Source organism: Sinohyriopsis cumingii, chromosome 3 (genome assembly GCF_028554795.1).
Source record: "Sinohyriopsis cumingii isolate HCF-2022 chromosome 3, ASM2855479v2, whole genome shotgun sequence".
In the NCBI taxonomy this organism is placed as follows: domain Eukaryota; kingdom Metazoa; phylum Mollusca; class Bivalvia; order Unionida; family Unionidae; genus Sinohyriopsis; species Sinohyriopsis cumingii.
Window position 1 is genome coordinate 70,094,651 of NC_142963.1, and position 23,991 is coordinate 70,118,641.

General features: G+C 35.5%; 1 protein-coding gene across 1 annotated transcript in view; it reads right to left on the reverse strand.

Moving 5' to 3' along the window:
- LOC149803066 (tetraspanin-5-like) overlaps positions 1–23,822 on the reverse strand; it is a 33,541-nt gene extending 9,719 nt beyond the window's left edge. Inside the window, exons 1-8 of the mRNA XM_089952638.1 lie at positions 23,564–23,822; positions 16,839–17,033; positions 13,378–13,452; positions 12,716–12,814; positions 8,570–8,686; positions 3,714–3,764; positions 2,886–3,002; positions 1,099–1,176 (exon numbers count right to left, since the gene is read on the reverse strand). Coding sequence (XP_089808764.1) covers positions 1,108–1,176; positions 2,886–3,002; positions 3,714–3,764; positions 8,570–8,686; positions 12,716–12,814; positions 13,378–13,452; positions 16,839–17,033; positions 23,564–23,674 — 834 coding nt within the window. The 5' untranslated portion in view covers positions 23,675–23,822 and the 3' untranslated portion in view covers positions 1,099–1,107. The remainder of the gene's footprint in view (positions 1–1,098; positions 1,177–2,885; positions 3,003–3,713; positions 3,765–8,569; positions 8,687–12,715; positions 12,815–13,377; positions 13,453–16,838; positions 17,034–23,563) is intronic.
- Between the last annotated feature and the right edge of the window lie 169 nt (positions 23,823–23,991).

The following is a 23,991-nucleotide window of genomic DNA, read 5'->3' on the forward strand; positions in this document are numbered from 1 at the left end:
CTTATTGCTGAGTTCATTATTTCATTTCGGTGGAATTATTCACTAAAATTATTCACTGGAAATACAAAGTGCTCATCTTTAATATTCTTGGAATTATAGTTATTTCAGACAAGAACATTTTTAGATTATATTATTGTGATACATCAAAAGTCTGTTAGCACACTGCCACATTATAGGCCAGTGACAGCATATCTGAGAGTACAACAATGTCAACACATTCAATACTGAAACTTATTTTTAATACCACTGGAATTCAGTAGGAAGTTTATATGATTGGATGTGTGATAAATCGTTCAGGATTATTTGGGACTGAATTCGCATTGCTGTATATTCTTTTTATCTAAACTTCACTCTGTGTTGTAGGGAAATAAATCATTTGTTGAATTTTACAAAACTTGTTGGTTTTCATTCTTTACTGTTACTAAGTTTAAGATCACAGTCATAACATCAGTAATGGCAATGATTTAATTTAAATTGATTTGAAGAATCCAAGATAAAATAATGCAGGTTTTATACAGCTTTCGAAGTATGAAATTCAAGGACTTTTTAGAACTTTCCAAAACCAATGTAATAATTTTCAAGGACTTAATTCATGATGTATCATAAGACAGTATGATTTCTCTTTTCTTTTTTAATATAATTTAAAATATTGGATCAATTATGTGACTGTTTTCACATCATGGAAAAACATATTTAACTTAGAATATTGGCTGTTTCTATTTTAATCAATGCTAATAATTAACACGATTACAACTCTTCTAGAAATTGTGCATGTAACATTTGAACTTGCTCTAAAAATTCATGGACTTTCAAGCATGTTCTAGTGTGTATGTGTTTGTGATTTTGATATAAAAAATAACAAAACAATGAAAAGTCTACACACATCTTATAGCTGGGATCTTGGCTAACTCAACACAAACTCCCTAAGAGAAAATCGTGCACTCAGGTTGTACAGTTCAATTAGATGCAATGCTCAACATTTTAATCATATTGCTTAGGATTTAGAGCATAGCATCAACAGTAAAATGCCTCTGAAAACCATAAAAAAACATTAGTACATACTAAACACTGATAAAATTTCAAGTCTATTTTAACAACCTGAGAGTGCTAGAAGTGGAACTGTCTCTGTTCATTGATGTCACTCCGTAAGTTGTGAGCAAAGCAAATTCCAAGAATCTGGAAATAAAAGATAATATCTAATAACTATTCTAGATGACTACAGCAAAGAAGAAATATCCACATCTTTTTTCAGTTATAAGTAAACCTCACTTCTCCCCATTTTACATATATGTAAAAGTGTCCCCACCCCACCCCTAGGATCAAACTCCAGCATATAGTGGTTGGATCAAAGAGTATCAAGTCTCTATCTTAAACACTGTACATACATATGCATGCAGTTTTACAAAGCCAGTGCAACATTCCACACCCATTCAACTACTTTTTATCTGAATTGAACTTATTGGAAATTTGTATTGCATCATGGTAAAATACATTCAAGACAAACTCATACCATTTTGTTTATAATGCCCAAGATGACAGAAGCAATCAGCACTTTAAACCTTACCAACTGTTCTTTTTCCAAATACAATATCTCACTCATCTGCATGGCCCAAATGATTAATGCTAGAAAGTGAAAGAGGGAGATTCTACATTGCTCTTTAGATATCGGCTAAACTGTATGAATTTGTTCTATCTGTTTAAAAGCTACAATTTGCTGTCCTATTCAGGTGCTACTCAATACCCTATAAAGTTTCAGTCAAGAGGATTTGATAGCTGTCATGGGGTATCATGGAGAATTGCTTCAACCAGTCCTAGGTAATCAAGTCTGTAATGCCACTGTAAGAGTTTAAGTTGATCTGACTCCCTCTTTAGACACAAAGAGGCTGCCCTGCTCAACTTGAGATAAAGGCAGACAGTATGGTTCTCAAAAGATTTTCTTTTTACAGTTCTTGCTTGCCTGGAGAAATGGCATATTAAAATGAATATATCTCAATGCATATGTCTGATAAAGCGTTTGTCTTTGTTGGCCTACTGGTAGATCAATTTGTACTTGAGACCTGGCAACTTCCCGCCCCCCTATTGTGCATGCATTCCAACATAAAGTATTGTAGAAAACAACATAAGTGTAATTTTGTCATCAAAATTTTGTGACCCATGATATATGGTGACTTTGTGATAAATAACCTCAATTAATATGGAACTGCAAAGACTACAATAATGCCTATTTGAGGAGTATAATGGACTCAAAATCACATTATGGCTTCCAGGCATCCTCTTCTGGTCATCACAGATGTGCATTTAAGACACTTTAAATTAACCAAGTTGTAAATGGATACAAACACCTGTTTATGAGAGGGATGGGATCTCTGTCACTTGCTGCCATGGAAATGGAGACAAACTCTAGCTTTAACAGACTGCATGCTTTAGTGAATTTTAACCCCTCCTCTCCATAACCTAAAGGCAGTCAATGATGTCCAATGAGAAATACCCAACTAAACTTGGTTCACAAGTGAAATTCAATACCATCTACATACAAACTGTCATATGCAGATGGATACTGCTAATAGTCATTATGTCCTAGGTGTAATAAAAGTACCTATTATTTAAGGAATGGGATAGCTCAGTCAGTAGAACCTCTGACTCGTAGCCAGTGGGTCACAAATCTGAACCTCAGTGCCAATGGTTGATTACAGTACTCCTAAGCAAGGTACCCTGTCTCAGCTTAGCTTGCCAGATCTGTTGTTTGTGCACAAATTGCTGACAACAGCTAATGTTACTTCTTGAAAATAAAAACTATGTTAAATAAAGGTTATTATTACATGTGCTCTAATTTTGATGACATCAAGATGGTACGAGTCATGAATATAAACATGAAGAAAACTTACTTGTAACACAGCTATCCCTACTGCTACTGAGGCTACAGGTATGAGATTGGCCTCAAACCACTTCTCCCCTGCTGGAATACAGCCAACTGTATAGATCTTTACAGCTCTTGCACTCTCCTGCAAAAAACCCACAATAAATAACAATTAACTACATCAAAATAGAAAATAGACACAGAGTTAAGTAAATGAATGTAAATACATCTGTACATTTCTCTGCTGAGAACTGATGTCTCCAATTACAAGAATTAACTGTTTAACCTTACATTAGAAACAAAATCCTTGGACAAAAGGTTATAGTGATCTGCATGCATTGTGAATGCTTCATGGGCAAAATATAATTCCCTGAGACCACACAAGTATAATGCAAGAAGACCAACACCTATTTTGCAAGTGGTCTCAACTCTGATGAATTTTCCAATGAAAGGTCAAATGGACAGGTCATTATTGTTGAATTCTATACCTAATGTAGTTCTAGTGTCTAATGTATGAGTTGAATCATTTTTAACTCAAATTTTACAACAGGCACAAAAATTCAATGGCAAATTGCTTCCAGGTCTTAGCTAATTTCCTGCCTCTACAATTCTGTTTTGCAAATGCTGATGCTTTGATAATTAGACGAGTGCAATACTTTGGGGTATTTTAAATATTTTTATATACTTGGATTTCCAATTGCTTAAAACAACTAATTTTGAGACCCACTTAACAATAATCTATGAATATAATATGGACCTTCTTCCACAATCAGAGATATATCTACAAATAAATTACCCGCAAAAATTTACAATGTTGAAAAACCATGAAAGAAGAGAGCTTCTTAAGATTACTTACAAAATCCTCTTTCATCATATCATATCCACAATGTGTGTTGATAATAGGCTTCTGAAAGAAAGAGCGCAAAGTCAACATCATGTCTCAATATGGTGTTGGAGAATTTTTTAGACTAAAAGTTTTGAGGTCCCATGGGGCTAAGTGCACTTGACCTCAAAAAGTGACGTCATACAAATGACAATAGAAGTTATACACTCAAATAAGCCTACTGAAAATGACTGGAAATTCAAATCTGAATAAAACAACATAAAATAAAAATATATGGTTTATTTGAGGCATTTGATACTTTCAAACAAAAATAGTTTGTAGACTTATAATCATCTAATACCATCAGCACACACCCACATGTGGATGCACTGATATTATCACAATATACACACACATCAAATATAAAATACACCAGGTTTCTGATCTTACAAAAATCCGTTTAACAGTGGGTTATGGGGGTGGGGGTAGGGTTCAAGCTGGGTGGTTCTACTATGTCAATGGATGTCATACACTCCTGAATGATTAATTGTGTTTGTACATGTGCAAATAATAAAAATAATAAACTGCTCCTTATTGCTGCTGTACATTATAAAGTCATCAATGTCAAGTTTTTGAAATTTTGTTCTGTTGGGCTCTGCACGTTTTGCAGATAGCCCATCCATCCTTCCCTGAATCATAGCTGTGTTTTGACATTTCGCCCTCAACATTTGCGTATGATATATGGAGTACAATAGGTCTTCAAAAAAATGTTGCTGCAGATTATGAACTAGCCAATAATCTTTAATAAAGATGGTTTAAAACATTCTCATTCAAGGCAATTTCAAACAAATTGGGTTATTACTTTACCGATACAAATTTCCCTAATGGGTTCCCCCATGGCAGTACTAAGAGGACTCTTAACACATAGCTATTGTCCATCATTTGTGTAATCTTTATAATGGTGGCTGTTTATCTCTGACCACCTTTATCTCCTAATTGCCTCTATGACAATCAACTGTATAAACTTCCCTGTGGTGGTAGTTTTCCATGAGCACTTAGCAGGTCTTGTACTGTTATACAGATTACGGGCATATATCATTGTGTCAAGAAAGGTATCTCTTTCTCTTATTATCTTCATAAGATTACTGAATACTGTGGTTCAATAAACAAGACTGCTGTTTTTCACATGACAAGTCATGTTCTGGCTGGTATGCAATGGATGCATACAAAATGTATGATAAAAATAATTGAATTTAAAGGATTGTAAAGGGAATTAAACGTAGGAATCAACACTAAAATGTACAGGAATAAAGTTAATTAGAACTCCTTTAGAATTCCCATTTTACAGGGCAAGTTCATTTTTACAAAGGCAAGATAAATGCCCTCAAAATTACCTCCCCTTGACACTGCCAGGTGCTGCTAGTTTCTAGTTGAGCAAGATACTAATGAGGATGCTTGTATGGCAGGGTGGTTGATAGGGGTTTAAAAGTAATGTGATTGGGTAAGTATTCTCAGAGAAACATAATTTACTTAAATATTTGTTTTCTCCTTTGAATACGTTCTCCAATCACATTACTTTAAGAGAATAAGAAGTAGTAGGAGGGATGCTGACCATCTGACTTCTACTTCAGGTATCCTTTTAGGGAAGAATAGCTGTATTCCCCATGTGAATAATAACCCATTCTCATAATTACATAAGCAACACAGCATGGGGTCACTCGACCTGTGACCCTAAAATACGGTTAAGAAGATGACTATTGAAATCTTGTTACCACCAAAATTTCACCAGTGAATTCTGCGAAGTTAACAGGCTGTACTGATTGATCCAGTTGGGTCTGGTGACCATCTATGTCAGCCAACAGCTAATATATCTTGGATCTAAACACTGCATTCAATCACAAGGCTCAAAAAGATGGCTCAAAGCTTCTGAGCAGTAATCTTCATGAGGCAACTCTGATCTGATGAGACATCAGAGTATACTGAGTGTACAACCCACTTCTGCCACAAAACAAGGGCTTGAGCAGTGATATCCTGTGTTCCAGCTCACAATAAAAGGAAGAGATGTTTGTGCGTGCCATGACTGGTCTCTGTGCATTTCAAGTGGTGCCTGAGAGAGCAAACAGGATCTTGCATGGCTGCTGTTCTTGACCTGTCTATGGAAGAGCAAGCGACAACTCTGGTTACCAACTGATGGTACCTTATTTTGGGCTACAAAGCCAATTGTGTCATGAGAGCTACTGAACCCTCCATTCTAAACTAAAGAGAGGTTGGGTTGACATAAAGGGCATGCTGCTCACTTACACTGCATGTGGAAGCTAAAACTATCAGGAAACATGATTTGTATGATAGTGATTTTACTGAAATATGTGCAAGAGGTTTGAATGGATTTAAAATCAGCCACCATAAAACCCAGGATTGGTTCCATTTGGAAACAGAGTGATGGATTTTGGTTGATAGAGACCAAAAAGGTTTAAAAGAACTGATAGGTCTAAATCATACCCAGAATCATATGTCATGATGCTGGAATGTGTCCAACATCACTGGACAGTAGCCTTTGACAGAGATTGGAACCAAGTGTTTCTGCTCAAAGAGACAGAGAAAAAAGTCGGCCAACTGAGAGATTGAGGCACACAGAGGGATGATGCTGGTGGTATTACACCAGTCCTTGAAAACATGCCACTTTCCTCCTTAAGTCTTCAGAGGGGAGGACATTCTTGCTCTCAAGATTCTCTCTACAGTCAAAGGCTTGAACTGTTTGTCTCGCAAGGCTATCCTAATAACAGCCACTTGTGTAGAAATAGAGGATGGTCTGGGCAGGGAAGGACCATACGTGACTGGTTGCTGCAGAAGATTCAGGTTGGCCAGAATCTTCCATAGCAGATATATTGCTATAACGAGTAGATTGGTGACCCAGGACTCGTCCCAGCTGAGAAAGGATATGGGTGGTGCTCTACAATTTCATAATTTGCAAAGGGTTAGAATTTTAAATAAAAAGAATTTCCCTGGGTTTCTTCACTGGTTATATTGGCTATTTAAAAAAGACCCTGTATATCTTGGGTATTGAACAAAGAGACTTTAATTCCCTTTATTTTGGTGTTTGATTGATAGGTGTAATATGGTTATAGAGTATACAGATTGGACTTACTCTAGATGTGCACCTTTCAAAAAACTGCTAGCTCCACTTGGTCATTTTCACTTCCTGAACTTCAGAGGTTAATTGTAATAAAAAGAACAGCCAATAACTTTTTTTTAATACATTTTATACATTAGTAATTCATTCAATGCACTTTCAGAAGCTGGTACTGTCTAATCTGGCAGAATTCATTTTCCATATTTTAATAGCTGCTAAAGATAGTGTACTTAAGATTAATTCAGGCTGATCTTTTGAGCACAAGGGAGCAGTCATTTTCATTAGCAGTGTGCTTAGATCATGTACAATTTCCACAAGTACAATATCCAAAGCCACATTACATCAAAGCAGTATAGAGGTATGCCAACATTCTCTCTATTGTGCATATTTTAAATGAAAACAACTTTACCTTACATACATCACTCTCTGAAAAGTACATAATAACTGGTGAGTGCCCCCATGACTCTTTGCCATTCTGACCCCTTAACTTCTGGATTATTTTTGTAATCAGAGAGAGAGAGAGAGAGTTGTGTGTGTGTGTGTAATTTGGATTTTTAACACACCTTTACAAAAAATTCAGTCATATTGCTACAATGTCTGCAGTGTATCAGTTTACAGTGATGTCTAGCACTGAGGCATCATGCCGCAGACATGTAGCATGATGTACCTCCCAGTCACATTATCCAGACACCAGGCCGACCAGTCCTAACACTAACCTCTTTATGCCAAGTGTATAGCGAGGCAGCTGTTAATACAATTTGTACAAGTCTTTGGTATAACCCTGCCAGGGCTAAAACTTGTGACCTCCCGCCAGAGGCGGATGCTCTAACCATGAGGACATCAGAGCAGGCAGGAGGCTAAGATGAATTTTACCACTCATTAGTCACTGCATTAATACTATGATCATCAAAAAGTACTGATGGTGCAACTTTGTGGACAGTGGTTTAAGTAACAGATCATACAGACATACTTTAATAACTAATTGGCTTCAAGTTATTGTCTGTCACTGCTGTTTGCATTGGCCGAGTTTTATTCTTTTATATTTATTATTTTGAATAGTTGAAGAGGTTAAACCATGAACATAAATACCAACAGATGTAGAATCCACAAATTCAAGTACCCATGAAAATAAGTGATACTACAGTATCTGAAACAGAAGCAAAAAGTGACAAAATAACATCCTTGCCAACTATATCAATAACTGCATTCAACTAAAAGAACTTGTGATTCAAAGCAGTGTCTACAGAGAAACATGGAAACTGTGAATTCTAACAATACCCTGTGTGAATGCAAAGCTAGAGACAGTATTGTAGCAAGAAATTTTAAGCCACCGAAGCAAAAAATTTGCCTTCCCCTAACTGTCTGGTGGAAAATTTGGACCCCCACTTGGCGTTGCATCCCAACACCACCACCACCTAAGGATGTTGTGGGAGTAGGTGGTTGCTACACCATTGACTAGAGACAAAGTCCACAACCTGTGAAAAATACGCATTGATAAAAATAAAAAAAGTAATTTTAATTAACAATACTGTACCAACTTTATATTTGGATTGGTGGCTAGCAGCAGTAATCTGGGGGAGTTTCTTCTCCTTTATATATGACATATTGACAGGAAAGACACAAGTATTTGTCTCTCTTGGAGGACTGGATTCAAGAGGTAGCCAAGTTCATTTTCCAAAGTTAATGTGAAGAAACACCATGCACAGTGAATGTCTATATGTTTTGTTCCACACAAAAAAATGCCTATACATGTACATACATTATTGGGTTTGCAGCAAGAAAATGGAACACCACAGGCCTCTCTCCCTGGGGATGAGCAGTTAAAGTATATGTTGTATTCCCAGCTCCTGAAACTGTCATCACCACAACAATATAGCTGCAAATAGGAATTGTTACATTTGACAAATTTTGAAATCTGGAGCATAAGATATTTTTCATGCTATGTTAGCTTAAAAAAGTGTGCAGATAGCTTAAAAACTTAAAGCAAACAGCCAGGTCACCCAAACATTTCTTAGTTTTTCATACCTTTCGCCAGTCCCATTATGCACTCTCTCTTACCAACTGCCCACACCTGGTGAAAAGATCAAAGTTTTGCAAATCTATAAAACAATTTAAAGTTAAAAATGAAAGTTGTAAAAACGTACTTACAGAATATGTTTAAAAAGATGGTCTTCAGTACAGATCAATTACACATGACAACCACTTGTCACGAAAACCAAAATACTTTGCAAAAAATAATTTGCCAACTCTGATAATACTGTGACACAATAATTTTGTGTGGACAACACTTCTCATGGATTTCATGGTTGCTACCAACAACGAATTTAAAGACCCAACAAACAGTATTAGCAAAGAACAAATTCCAAGACCCACAAATTTAAATACCAACAAAACTGACATTTTTAAACAATAATCCCTTGATGGGATTGATGCTCCAGTGCAGAAAAGAAAACATTGAAATTCTAAAGACCATTTTTTAAATTATTTATGACTCATCTTGTATACAATTTTAAATGAAATTATATATATAGTCAAACATGTCTATAACAGCCACAAATGGAAAAAGCAAAAGTGGATTCTGAAGGCAGGTACAGCTCACAAACTTGGTTCAAGACAGGCATTATGAACAGAATAGTATTATCGTTATTTCACATGTATTACTATTAGCAGCAGAAGCATGCTACCAAGATACCTGTACCAAGACATGTATTTTGTTTAGCTATTTAGCAACAATTAAGAAAACTGCAACTGTGTACATGAACTCATTTATCTCTCTCTCTCTCTCTCTCTCTCACACACACATGTATGCAAACACTTGTATCCCATTACCAGTAGGAATGGAGTCTATGTAAAATATCTTACTGACAGTTTGCTGGTAACTGTAAAACATACAAGTGACTTTTTGAACCATGTCTGTACACCATAAACAATTGCTGGATTAAGCATTGCTCAAACTCAAATGAGAGTCGGCTTTTATTTGTGACTTGTGATGATTAGTGAATGAAAAAAAAGTTTCCTGTTATTAGTACTTAAAACATTCATCTTAGTTTCCTCTGACCTTTCTCACCCCATTTTCGATATTTAGATATTAATGTTGGGGTGTAGGGTGAGAGTCAATTGCCCATCAAAAAGTTGAAATTCACTACCACAAATCCATGTTTATCTGGCAGAGAACACATCAGTGTGGTAGTCACATGATAAAACAAAACCATCATAGACATGTGCTCCATTCTTGATGAAGCTGATTTTCTCCAAATTACTGTGAAAGCGAAAGATTTCTGGTCATTTTTCTTGGAATAAAAATGTGGAGAATTATGTGTCCTTTTGTTCTTTTCAAATCAGTATGTGACTTTCATTTAATATTTTAGAATTTCTGTATAACATTGGAAAGGGATTTATTGTTGATCTCACATAACTACATGGGCATGTAGGTTGCAAGATTTGTGCAGTCATGTGACTAGCAGTTCTAATGGCGAGTACTAGGTCAAATTTCATCAATGCTGTAATTTGAAGTGAAAACCTCCATGTAAATATGACTTTCTGTTCAGAAGGAGTAGTGATAAGATTTTCAAGATGGCCAATGTGGTGGCCATACTGCACATCAGATCAGTGCAATTTTCATTTAGGACCAACTAGAGCTAAATAAAAACATGAAAACTGAAACCCACCAAAATAAATGAATTCAAAGTATCATATGGAATGAACTCTTAAAGAATACTTAATTAGCAATCAATTTAAATGATCTTACACTGAAACATGTGAATAGCATTTTTGATTTCATAAGTTTAGTACCCATGGTATTTTTTTTCAAATTATATTGTTTCATAGAATAGACTTTTGTGAATTCCAGTTTCAAAAATATTTTGTCGTAATATATATGTAGCCTTTTCATTTTTAGACAGGTGCTTGTCATGACTTGAATACAGAATTTTTATAATTGCATTGTAAAATCCCTTCTTTGTTTTGAGCACCTTAGTTGACAATAGTTTACTGTAACTGTGTAACCCTCATAAAATAAATATTAGTGTTATTATTAAGGGTACTAGCACATGGATTGACAGAATCAATTAGTTCTCAAAGTTTTTCTGAAAGGGAATGAAATTATCACTTTATTATCATTTTGTGTTGAAACCATCTTTGATATTCATCAGCTATAACAAGATTTTCAAATCAACCGTTGTTGACATAAAAGAATTACGAATTTTTTCAAAATTTGCAATCTGGTTTGGTATAATAATCTTACATTCTGGAATCTTATGGAATACTGACATCAACTGAGCATGAGACCCAAAGTGGTTCTAATATTGTTTACCTGGGTACTTGACATGCATTACATGTGTGTGTGTTGGATTTTTAATGTCACTTTAACAATTTTTCAGTCACATCAATATGATGTCCCACCCAGTCACATTATCCTGACACCATGCTGGCCAGTCCAAACACTAACCTCTTCATGCTGAGCACCAAGTGAGGCAGCTATTAGTACCATTTTATAAGTCTTTGGTTGTTGTTGTTGTTGTAGGGTTTAACGCCATTTTTCAGCACATGATAGGCTATACATGGTGGCCAGTATTAATGGTGGAGGAAGAACCCGGGAAAACCCCGGAAAGAACCACCGACCCTCAAGAAGCTACTGGCAAGCTTTCTCACATACCCACATTAGCCGAATCCGAGACTCGAACCCATGCAGACAGAGGTGAGATGGCAGTGATCCGTAACTGACGGCGCTTTAGACCACTCGGCCACTCGGGGCCCCATAAGTCTTTGGTATGACTCTGCTGGGGTTCAAACCTGTGAGCTCCCGCATCTGAGGCAGTTGCTCTATGCACTAGGCCACTGGAGTGGTCTAATTGACATGCAAGATTGTGTATGCAAATTAAAAATTCACAAAGAAGTATTCAAAATGTAGCCTGAAGCACATCGTTGTTACATGGTCTTTTAATGATGGTGTCATTTTTTTCTCTAGACCTAAGATATTTAAATGAGGGTTATATTTAGCTATTTAAAACAAACTGGCTAAAAAAAAATTAAAGACAATTATTACTCAGGTATATAATACAAGTCCACTGTATAGTAAAACAAAAATTAAAAGGCAACAATTTTATTCAAAACATACTGTTCATAATTACATTGATAAAGCTTTTATTCACTGTGTCAAACAAAATAATATTTCAAGAGGTTCAGTTTTTAAATTTATTTTAACAAAAGATATTTTATTACTCTACACTAGATTCAAGCTGTAATGTGTTTCTGTTGACTTAATTTTAGGTACAAATTCATAAGCTTTTATGGTTCTTGTTATCATCTTAAGTGTACCAAAATACTAGACTTTATATTCTGAGATTAGTTTTAGTCCATGCCACTAAGTATCTCTATATCAGGGGTGGGCAAACTACGGCCTGCAGGCTGCATGCGGCCCGCCAATGGGTTTCATGCAGCCTGCCAAGGGTTTTCATGCGGCCTAGGAACAAGTCATCATTTGCACTGATTCTGCTTATGTTACTCTGTTTATCAAATAAATGTGCTTCTTTTGAAGTTTAAGCTTAATTTTTCAAATATTAACAACACATTAACAACTGAAAATTAATCAGAGGTTATTTAGAAAAACCTTTCGTTTTTGCTATTTCAAATATTAATTATTTTACTTAATGAACTATGCGGCTCGCGACATTGTGTATGCGGCACTTGCACTGGAAAGTTTCCCCACCTCTGCTCTATATTATTAAAACAATCAGTTCTTGCAAAATTTCATCTTTTACCTAGAAAAGTGACAAATATACTATGGAGATATGTAAGGTATATGATGACTAGCTAAATGAATCCTTATTAGTCAATTTTTATTCTTGTGCATCTTTCAGAAAACAATATGATCAGATATAATGGACAATCATAAATGTATACAAACCCAGTCTTGCTGTATCCAGTCAACCAAATTTTGGAAATCTGGATCTTCTCTGTAGTTCACGATCATCTTCCTCACCTGAGATTTAATTTCTTGATGTACCTGGAAAAGGCATTTAAATATGATCAGTTTTTTCTACCCCAGGTCATCATAAAATTCCAATTTTATTTTGTCTGTCCCTACCCAACCCCTCCCCCGCCTTCATTCAGAATTTTAAACCATTGCCATCTACTCAACATTCTGAATCATACCAATATGACAGCCCTTCTTCAATCTACATAGTTCAGGCAACAAAGAGTTCATATTGCCTATGTAACTTTGACTTTTGATCCCACCCTTTCCACTGTGGAGGGGCTCCATTGTGGATATGAAACTTTTGTGCCATCTACTCATCCTTGTAAAAATATCAATTCAACATGGCCACTCTCCTTTAATTGGTGCAGATGGAGTTTTAGCTAAAAGGTAACAGTGATGGATGAGCAGACAGATGGACCGAGATACATGGACACATGGATGGAAGCATCAACCTAAAAATTAATTCCATTAACAACACTATTACAGAATGATGATAAAAGTTGAACTGAAAGAAAGTATTCTAAATAAATTGTATTAACACAAATACATGTATAGTATATGAATATAAATGATAAATATCAAATGCTTACCCATTCTTTATATACAAATCCAAGGATGCCCATCACAAGCTCTACAAAGAATATCAGCCCAACAAATATACAAAACTGAAATGAAAAAGGAAAATGTTGAGATACTTTGTGATCTATATTAACTACAAGGGTTGCATGAAACATTATCAAGGGTTGAAAATTCTGCATGTCCAAGGTCCACAATCTGCATTTTTTACTTTCCAGGTCCAGGAATTTTTACCTTGCTAAAAGTCTGGCTAAATGAACCAAGCAAATGAATGGACCAAGCAAATGAAGCTATAGGCAGATATGAGAAATAACAGAGTGGGACTGAATCTGAACATATATTTTCCATTTTAACTTTGCAGAATAATATGTACCATATCTCATGTATATGAACTGTGTGGCTCAAATGTCTTGATGTGAGACACACTCATATGTACTTTCAGTGAATTTCTGCCAAACAAAATCTTCAATGCAAATATCAATGTTGGTGCTTCAGCTGCTGTCACTGCCAAGAAATAATACTCATCACTGGCAAATGGCTAATACAAGCAATACAATGACAGGAAGGTGTATAAAATAAATGTTACAAACAAGAATACAGTGAATAATATCCTTAAATTCCTATGCCCTGTTTAAGCAATACAGTCTTAAACAAACTTTTCTGTACGGAAACCATTTTTTCCTTCGTAGATTTACCTTGATCATGTATCTTTAATCCCAAAATCTGTTTTTTCTTACAAGGCATCCACAAAGCTTGGTCAAGAAACTTTTAAAAAAAGTTACTGTGCAAAGCCAATTTTCTTTGAGTCACAATGAAGATTTGACCCCAAGGTCAATCCTTACCCAAAAGTACAAGCCTTCTACAATCACTGTTGAAGTTACTGGTATGTTGCCTACAACTCAAATTATTATGCAAAATCCCCTTTTCTTCTTCCAGTCAAAGTGATCTTGATGTTTGACCCCAGTGTCAACACTTCTTTCCTTCCTGAAGTACCCACATATCTTGCTGAAGGTACATGGTCAATAAATGAAATGGTACATAATCCATTTTTCATTTTTCAATCCCAGTGACAACGAATTTTGACAATTTTGATGCCAATTAAATAGGCCTAATTGTTATTCCAATTGGAAACCAACCAAAACATGAATCCGGGTCTGTGATGTAGAAGTAAAGCTACTGTGCTGAAACTATTTTTCTTCTTTCAGTTACAATGGCCTTCACCTTTGAAGTTTTGGTCCTGAAATCAATAAGCTTCTTTTTATCCTAAATGCAAGCCATGAGCAAAGTCTGGTAAAGGTAGACAGTGTATAAGCAAAATCACTGTGTGGAAATGAAAAAAGGTACCAGATACACTATATATTGATGGACAGACTGACATCATAATATATACTCCTTAATACATTATTTAGCGTTGTGGCAGGAGTATATAAATAACTTTTAATAAATCCTGTATAATCTGAAGCTACAGTGCAGTGGTTTCCCAATCAACAAGGGCAACCTATCATCAGAGTTCCAACATAAAATGGTAATTTTTACAACTGTCCCCTTCTTTAGAGACCATCCATTTTATTATGGAAATCTTTGCAGTCCCTGATTGGGTGACTCATATGATGGCTACCACTGCACAAATACAATGCACCAGAATGCTTTTACATTTGAAATAAATTTAAAATCTGTGTCTTCTTTAAGTTCCCTTCTGGGCATAAATAATCACCAAGTCAAGAGCAGCATGTTTTACATTCTGCATACTATTTATCTACTTCTAGAATGCAAAAATGAAGACCAACAATAATCAAAATATGGCATACATGATACTAGATCTTTACATGGTATTAAAAAGAGCGTAATGCCTTCAGGGCTTACCTTATCAGCTGGGTGATTTATGTGGCTACTTTTACACAATACCCATCTACTTTTAAAAATAAACTATATCCCATTGGGGGAGGTCCTCCAAATCCCCAGCCTACTTTGGCAACTCACCCTCCAACTTTACATCTAATAGAAGGCCATATGCATGAATATATAAGATTCTGACAACATGCATACTAGACCATTATTTACTTGGCTAATCTTAATTACAAGTGGGCTACATATAGCTGTATGTGCCATTTTGACCTTATTGCTAGTTTGGTTTGTTGACGTGCACATTATGAACAACATACTAGAAAATACCCAAGCTTGATATTATCAGTACAGTGCATCAGTTGCTTGATTATTCATTAGAAGTGGCACAAAATAATCTCATGCCATCATCTTATTTTATTATTTTTAGCAATGGAATGCAGCTTTAGCAATCTGCAAATCTTCAGCTTATTATAATATTCAAAATGTTCTACTTAACTACATTGAAACACGCTGACATAAGGCAATCAACAGACCCCAATATTTGTCCTTTTCAAAAAGTTTGTTTTGTTTATTTGAACGGCACTTTCAACACATTATTGACTATATCATGCTGAGGAAATGAGAGCTACCACTTAAGAGGCTTTCCCAAGAACACAGCAAGGCAACTGACCAGGCTTTTTGGGTTGCTTATTGAACATCTGACCCTTCAATAATTAGACACTCTAACTGAGCTATTATGGCTACACTGTATTTAAAAAAAAGCGTCATAAAGAGGAATTACTATCTGGAGAAATGAAAAAAAGTTTTCCTGATTCAGATGAAAATTCCCTTGCCGAACTAGCCTGGATAACTAAAATCATCACTGGGCAAGTGAAATTTCTCTTACGGTAAGAAGCCCAATGTTTAAAAAGCAAAACTAAGAGATAATTTTAACCCTGAGATAATTTTCCCAGCATCATCCTTGCCAGTCTATTTAAGTAAAACTGTAATTTTTGCTCCTGTAATGTTGTCCTTAAAACAGATGCTCTATATCTGAAAGTGTCCACTAAGGCAGGTTTCACAACAGAATAATTTCCTTCAATTTTCATCAGAAATTAATTTATTAGGGTATCTCTTATTACATTAAATGTGAGGAACTGTCTGCACTCACACTTGTATGATACTTAGAGGAAAATATAATAAAGAAAAGATTTAAATTTAGTAGATATAAGTAAACTGAACACAAAAGAAAAGATCATACATGTAAACTTTCTCTATGGTTTCAAAGAAGAAGAAAGAAAGCAGACTGAAACATCATGGGTCCTGCTTTTCCGATTTTTCAATCAATATTCAGGTTAATTCCTTTGTATTTATTATGGCCAAATACAAAGAAGTAGCCTTATAACAAGTGCCTGCCCATACTTATGAGTCACCCGTCTTAGGCCATATTTTCACTACATAAGCGTAGCTTCACCATAGGTTCAATCATATAAAAAAATTTAATATAAGAAGAAATCTTTCTACTGTTTGTCCCTGAATGAATGAAAGTGTCAAAAAATAGTTGCAGATAGTGTTCTAACTTGTACACATTTCATTAAGAAAACATTCAAGTACCAGACTTATGGCTACCATCAAAGCTAATTGTACTTACAAACAACAGAAGAGCCGTGTTTTCCCGCAAGGCACCTACACAGCCAGCAAAGCCAATAACAAACATAAGAAAGCCCACAATAATGAAGAGCAGGGCAGGATCCATGGGAATCTGGGTTATTTTGCCAATGTTGGTGAACATGTCTTTCTCTGTCCAGGCCCACAGACCTATGGCACAGATGGCCATCCCAATTAACTGGAATAAATATGGATCAAAAATAACTTAATTGTATGAACTTAGTATAGTAAAACCTGTCTAGAGAGACTATACTGTCTACCAACAATATGCGGTCCCATAAGACAGGACAGGTGGTCTCTCACTGAGGTCAGTGCAATATATAGCACAGCTGCTACTTTCATGTAAACTCTGATCTTTCATGGCTCTGGATTTCCACAACATTAGACTTTCAAGTAAAGTTTTGGGAGTGGATTCAGGAACTTTACATCAGTGGTTTGATTTCGAGAATGAGGCAGTTCACTGTATCTAAAATGCAAACTTTCTGAAATTTACAGTGAAAATTGTATACTTAAAAAGGAAAAGTTGGGGAGGGACTCGGACTGAACCTGTCAAACCCCTTTTTTTATCTGCCACTGTGTTTTACTACCCTTACTAATAATATAGTTTATATAAGATGTAGATGACATTCTGACATTATCTGATGTGTTGACAGTTCCAGGTCCAATATCCAAATGCATATCTAAGTTTCATTCTTTCAATCTATTCTTTGTTGCCTCCCCAACATTCTTTGCCAACATCTCTTCCACCAACCCAGTGTGAAATCATTATCTTAATACCTGACTATACAACTAAAGTTAATGACTTATACAATTCACTTCCTGTAGACTTTATTAAACAGAAAACAGAAGACTGTATATTCAAATTCTGTAATCATTTCCTGCTGCTTTCATTTAACAACAAGCTTGGCATAATTTTTCAAAAATGTTTTGCCCATAATTCCATTATATTCACATATCCCATTCTAACATAATATACATTTTAGAAATTCTAGAAAAACTGTAACAATAGTAATGGACAACTTTGGCAAAGAGCAAACAAAAGAAAACAGATAAATGTGAGTCATATTTATGTTTGGATATCATCTGCAATCAATGTGTGTACCTGCAGATCTGGGTCAAGCTAATCAAACTTATCCATTATGTTTAAATAATTCTCCTGTGCTCATTTCATGCATACCATAATTCAATTTTTAACTTTAATTAGTTTCTTTATCTTGAGTACTTTACTTGTGTACCAAATGCTATTTCTTTCTCCCTATCTTCCATTTCTCTTACACACATACAAACACACAAAGTTCACATACAGACATTCAAAGATGCAGTATTAAATCAAAATGCTTTGTGATAAGAAAAAGTATCATAAGTGATAACAATGCCAATGGCATCCTTGACCCTTTCAAGTTAATTGTTACAGTTGAAAAAACCAAAAGGAATAGATTTTCAGTGATTCTGAACATTACACAGCCTATTCTTCAAAGTCCCTCCAATAGCTTAAAACTCCATCAAAATACTTTGGGTCCCGTAGTGCTTATTACATATATTATCACTATTATCCTAAAGCACCATGAAATCGTGATTGCCTCTACGGGGTATTTGCCTTTGTAGCTAACTTCCCACAGGACATAAACTTGTGCATTACACTGATGTTGTTTCTACCTTCATAGCCTCATTTATTCAAAGGATCAATATTTATGAACATCATCCATTGAGTGTCATTTGCTGTTAGTGTTTATTGGAATATAATCCACTATAATAATTCAAGGTAATCCTTAAATTAGCTTTTGGTAAACTCCATGTCTTCCTGTGAAGTTGAGAGTAATTTGCACCAGGTAAAATGTAGCACAGCCAGTACCAGAATAGAATACCAGCATGCTTGGTCTACACTACTGAACTGCACTTTATACATATATAAGCATAACATAGTCATCAACTGTGTGCATATTGTATATTTATTTACTGGACATGAACAAAATGAATTTAGACAGACATGAAAATTGGCCACAGGGTCCATCCTTTCTTTTTATCCCTGGGATTTGAGCCTAAGGTGCTTATATTTATTTTGGGGAATTTTATGGCCCGGGGGGGGGGGTACAAATTGGGTCAGTATGGGAATTTGGGGATATGTGCTTACAAACAATGTCTTGTTATTGTTAACATAATCATAAGGTTAAAAAATTGAATCTGATTGTGCTGCTGCCATCAGTGAGTAGCATTTGCCTTTTGAAGCAGCTGGCTCAATTATAAGTAAATACCCAAGTCAATGCAACAATGTAATGAACAAGAGTCCGTTTAAGGGACTGACACAACTGTCTCAAAAAGAATTTCTAAAATTTCAAAATAAGAATATTTCTTCTTTTTAACTGTTGTTTATTCAAACTATCTCTGAACTCTTCAGTGACTAGATTTTCAACTTAGCCACTGTGGCAGCCATACTGAATGTATGAGTGGCACCAATAATGATGATTATTATTTAGGTCAAACAAGACACCATTAGAAGACTTCTGATGAAAAAAACAGTGCCAACATGAACATCCATTTGGAAGAATTTGTGACAAGATTTCAATATGTTCATTGTGGCAGATATACTGGATATCTGTGGGGCACCATTCACATTTAGGACCAACTAGATATCGTAAGAAGTCTTTTGGTGATAAGCCTATGTTGATATGACCATTAAAGACGGAGTAGCAATAACAAGATTTTCAAGATGCCCATCATGACCATCATGGTGGTCATATCAGACATCAGATCGGCATTGTTTTAATTCAAGATCAACATGATAGTGTATGTGTTTCTGGTGAAAACCCAAGTAAATTGGATTTTCCATGTAGAATTAGTAACAACAACAAACTTTTCAAGAAGATTACTTTGGTGGCCAAACTTTACTCCATCTGATACTATTTCATTCAGAACTACCTTGATATCACAATTATTCTTCTAGTGAAAACCTCATGTCAATATGAATTTCCATTTAAGAGTATAACTGTCAAAATCTTCAAAAACTTCTACCTGGTACCTGTCGACAGTAATGATCAGTTACCCAGGTACCTGATCAAATGGAAATAGTATTAAATGTGTACAAACCTGAAGTTAAGTCTGCATTTTTTAAAATTCAAACTATCTGATAAAAATCTCTACAAAGTCCAAGAATTCATCTTCACTGATCAAGTTCTGGTGTCTATTAAACTGTCATGGTCATCATAAATATTGTCTGACTCCCTTTCCTTGGCCTCGCTGCCAATGCGGATGCTTACTATGAGACTGAGCTTGAGCTTTGTAAGTAACACTTTGATCATACAGTTTGTGAAATCTTTTAAAGGCTGCAACTGAACAAATCAACGTGGCAAGATCAAATAACCACCATTTGTTACTTTTCACTGTACGACACTCACAGTGCAATCAAAAAATTATCACGTGGGAAAACAATTTATTGGATTCAGTGTTTCCCTTTACCCTCATTTGTGCTTCAGAGACCCCCAAATTTTGTATCTGACCCCCAGTTTTGATGCCAAAGTTTATTTTTAACTCAGTCTGACCCCCAGTTTTGATACCAAGGTGATTTTTGACTCTCAGTCTTGCACCCCTAGGGGATACACTGCTGGATTAATGTCACCTATTTACTGGAAGAGTCAGACCTCTGCTTGGCACTGATCAAGTACATGTATTCACAACTCAGTCAAAAGGATTATCAACTTGAAAATAAAGTGAGTGCTGCCTTCACATGCACTGGTAGAAAACTTGTATACAGTAAACATGTACCCTATGTCTCATTTTATTACCTGGGTTATTATCAATGGGCTGGTACCCTAGTAGCCAGATACCTGTTGGGATCTTTATTTAAGAGTAATAATATAATAATAAGACTTTCAAGATGACTAGTGCCATGGTTGCCATACTGGATGTCAAATTGGCACAATTTTTGTTTATTAAAAACTTGACACTATAAGAAGTTTTTAGGTGAAAACCCAATGTTGATATGATTGGTTTGGTCTGGTGCTTTACGGCACTGCAACATGAATAGGTTATTAATAGTGTCAAGGCAACTGGAGTAAAGTACCATGCCCAAGGATAAGTAGCTGAAACAGGCTGTTAAAATAGTAGAATTCCAATCTGCATCCTTTCGATAGTGAGTTAGGCATGCTAACCACTGAGGCACTGTGGCTCCACAATGTTTATATGACTTTCCACCAAGAAGAATTGAAAAAAATTTCTAGACTGCCATGGTGGTGGCCATTTTGGATATCAAACCAGCACAGTTTTATTCAAAATCATCTAGACACCTCAACTCTACTGGTCAAAACCCCTTGTTGGTAACATTCCACTCAGGAGGAGTAGCAATACAGTAATAAGATTTTGAAGATAGCAGCTGCGCCAGTCATATCAGTTGTCTGATTCACACCATTTTCATATAGCTAGACCTCATAAAAAGGTTTTAGAGAATTAGACATTATAAGAAGTCTTTTGCTGAAAACCCCATGCAAACAGGGGTTTCTTTTCAGGAGGAGTAACAATAACAATATTTTTAAGCTGTCTGACATGGTGGCCATATTAGACATCAGATTGGCACTATTTCTTTTTTGGAAAAACTAGATATCATAACATGTATTTCAGTCAAAACCCCAAACATGAAGAGTAGCTTTAACAAGATGTTCAATATGGCTAATTTTGTGGCCATAATGACTGTATGAGCAGCACCATTTTCATCCGGGACCAACTAAACCTTGGGATGAACTTGTGCATAACATTTCATGGCAATCCTCAAAGTAGTTTACAATGAGAAGTGATAACAAACTTGTTGCTAATGGAAAGATGGATTTAGACAACCAAATATGGACCAAAGGCAATCCTACAAGTTAGTCTAGTATATGACCAGCATAGCTAAAATACCAACAATTATTTATAGATTCTCTCAAGCATACTGCAACAAAATTAAGTATCCATTTAGAAGTCAAGATATCAACAAAAAGACATGAAACAAGAAAAAGGAAAATATTAGTGCCTTCAAGGGAATCCATGATAACATCAAGAGGAGTAGCAATAACAAGATTTTCTTTTCAGACTGGCATCATATCTTTTAGGATAAACCATAGAAGTGACAAGGTGAAAACTCCATGTTGTTATCACGTTTAATTTAGGATGAACAGTGGTAACAAGATTTTCAAGATGGCAGTCATGGGATACCATTTTCAATTTGAAGCAAGCAGACATCTAAGAAAACTTTCAGTTAAAACCCATTGTTGAAATGTTCATACATTCAGAAGCAGCAGAATGCAAGATGTTTAAGACTGTCACTTTGGCAGCCATTCTGGAGGTTCAAGTGTTACAATTTTTATTTAAATCTTGGGATCACTGAGCATGAACTGTTTCACTGCAATCATATATGCATGTGCAATGTTTTCATGGCAATCCTCCAAATAGGATGGATGTTTTGACAACAGGCTCTCCCATGAGTTCTATGGCCAATAGAGCTAAAAATGGAGATTTTTTAAAAAAACTGAAAATGCATAGTCCAATATATGGTATAAACTGCACTCTATTAAAAAGTCAAGTACAATCAAGGAGGAAACCTCCCAGGTCGTAGACAGTTCGAGAGTTAATTACCTCTTATATGTTGATGGATGCATATATGCACCTAGGCACCCACAGGGGATATGAAAATTATGGAATTGATAAATAGGACAAATTGTTCCCATTAAGACATGTTTCCACAGCCACTTTTTTTCACAACAAAGCTGGGAAACAAATTTGTACAGCCAGGTGTCCTTTACTGGGATTTTTCTTGGATAAGCTGGACTGGGCTCATAATTTTGGTAAACAACTGAACAGATTGAGAAGAACAATTTCAGGACTAAATTCCTAAAATAAAAAATTCAGCATGATTTTGAGATTGTTTTGTTGTCACTCAGGCCCATTTTTTACCCTAAAATGGTTCATCATCTATGTGTCTTTGTATGAAATGCAATAAATGTATTTTGCTTTAATTTTTTTACCACTCCATCATTTATTGATACACAAAAGGCCTAAATGAAAGAATGGCAGAATAAAAAATATAGTCTCATTAACTTATTAACTATGGATAGTAGATAATTAAACTACACAAAGCAAACATATTGTTTTTCTACTTTTCAACTTATACTGGATATGTGCAAAGTTGTTCCTCAGGTGATTATACTATTATGTCACACAGGTATAATAATTACAATAAGAATGATTAAGGTCAGTTATTGTGCTTTTTATTATCATTTAAAACAGTCACACTGTACCTGTTGTATCAGATTATACAGCATGATCTGGAGATTTTCTGAAATGGGTCTTAAAATATTCTGCTATTTTATCCATAACTGTATGACCTTATTTACAAGTGATGAGAAAATAGCCCCAACTGTCCATGTTTATCATGTAAATATGCATACGAATGAAAATATATAGACAATTACAATGGCTGGCAGATCAGCGTTTTAGCACTTGGTCAGCAGATTTAATCAGTCTTAAATTCGCTGATATCAGGATACTTGTCAGTATTTTTGCAATCGCCTAAGGCAAGTTAACCATCTACCTAGGCATGCCCCAAATTCTAGAATGTATTTAAAACAGACAAATCTGATTCAGTACTATGTGTATATAAATGCAAGTGTTTCCTCTACATATTTTTCTTCATAAAACCTTTCTCTTTTATTTTTTTAAATATCAAATATGAATGAAGCTTACCCAAAACAAGACATTGAATCCGAACATGAGATACTTCACAACACAGTTGACTCTCGTATCACCTCCAGTGTGCCTTGAACTTGAATATCGAGGTTTCCTATTATTCGGCATTGTAGAAATGTCTAATTACAAATTTAAACAGTATTTTAACTGCAGAAACTTAACTGGTGATTTATATAAACCAATTAATGCTGCGGATAAAATAATGGCATTCCCTGAACAAATCTACAATGTAGCTCAGCTTCAGCATCCAGATATCTTCATCCACGCCAAGTTTCGCTAACTTCAACCACTAATACTGACTTTCTGATGCCTCTATCATGTCACATATTAAATGCATGCTTCTTGCATGCATTTGGTGTTTTTCAGATCTTCTTGCTCTATCGTCTGCCTTCGTTTTTCGGTCCCCAATTTCATCTTAGACGATC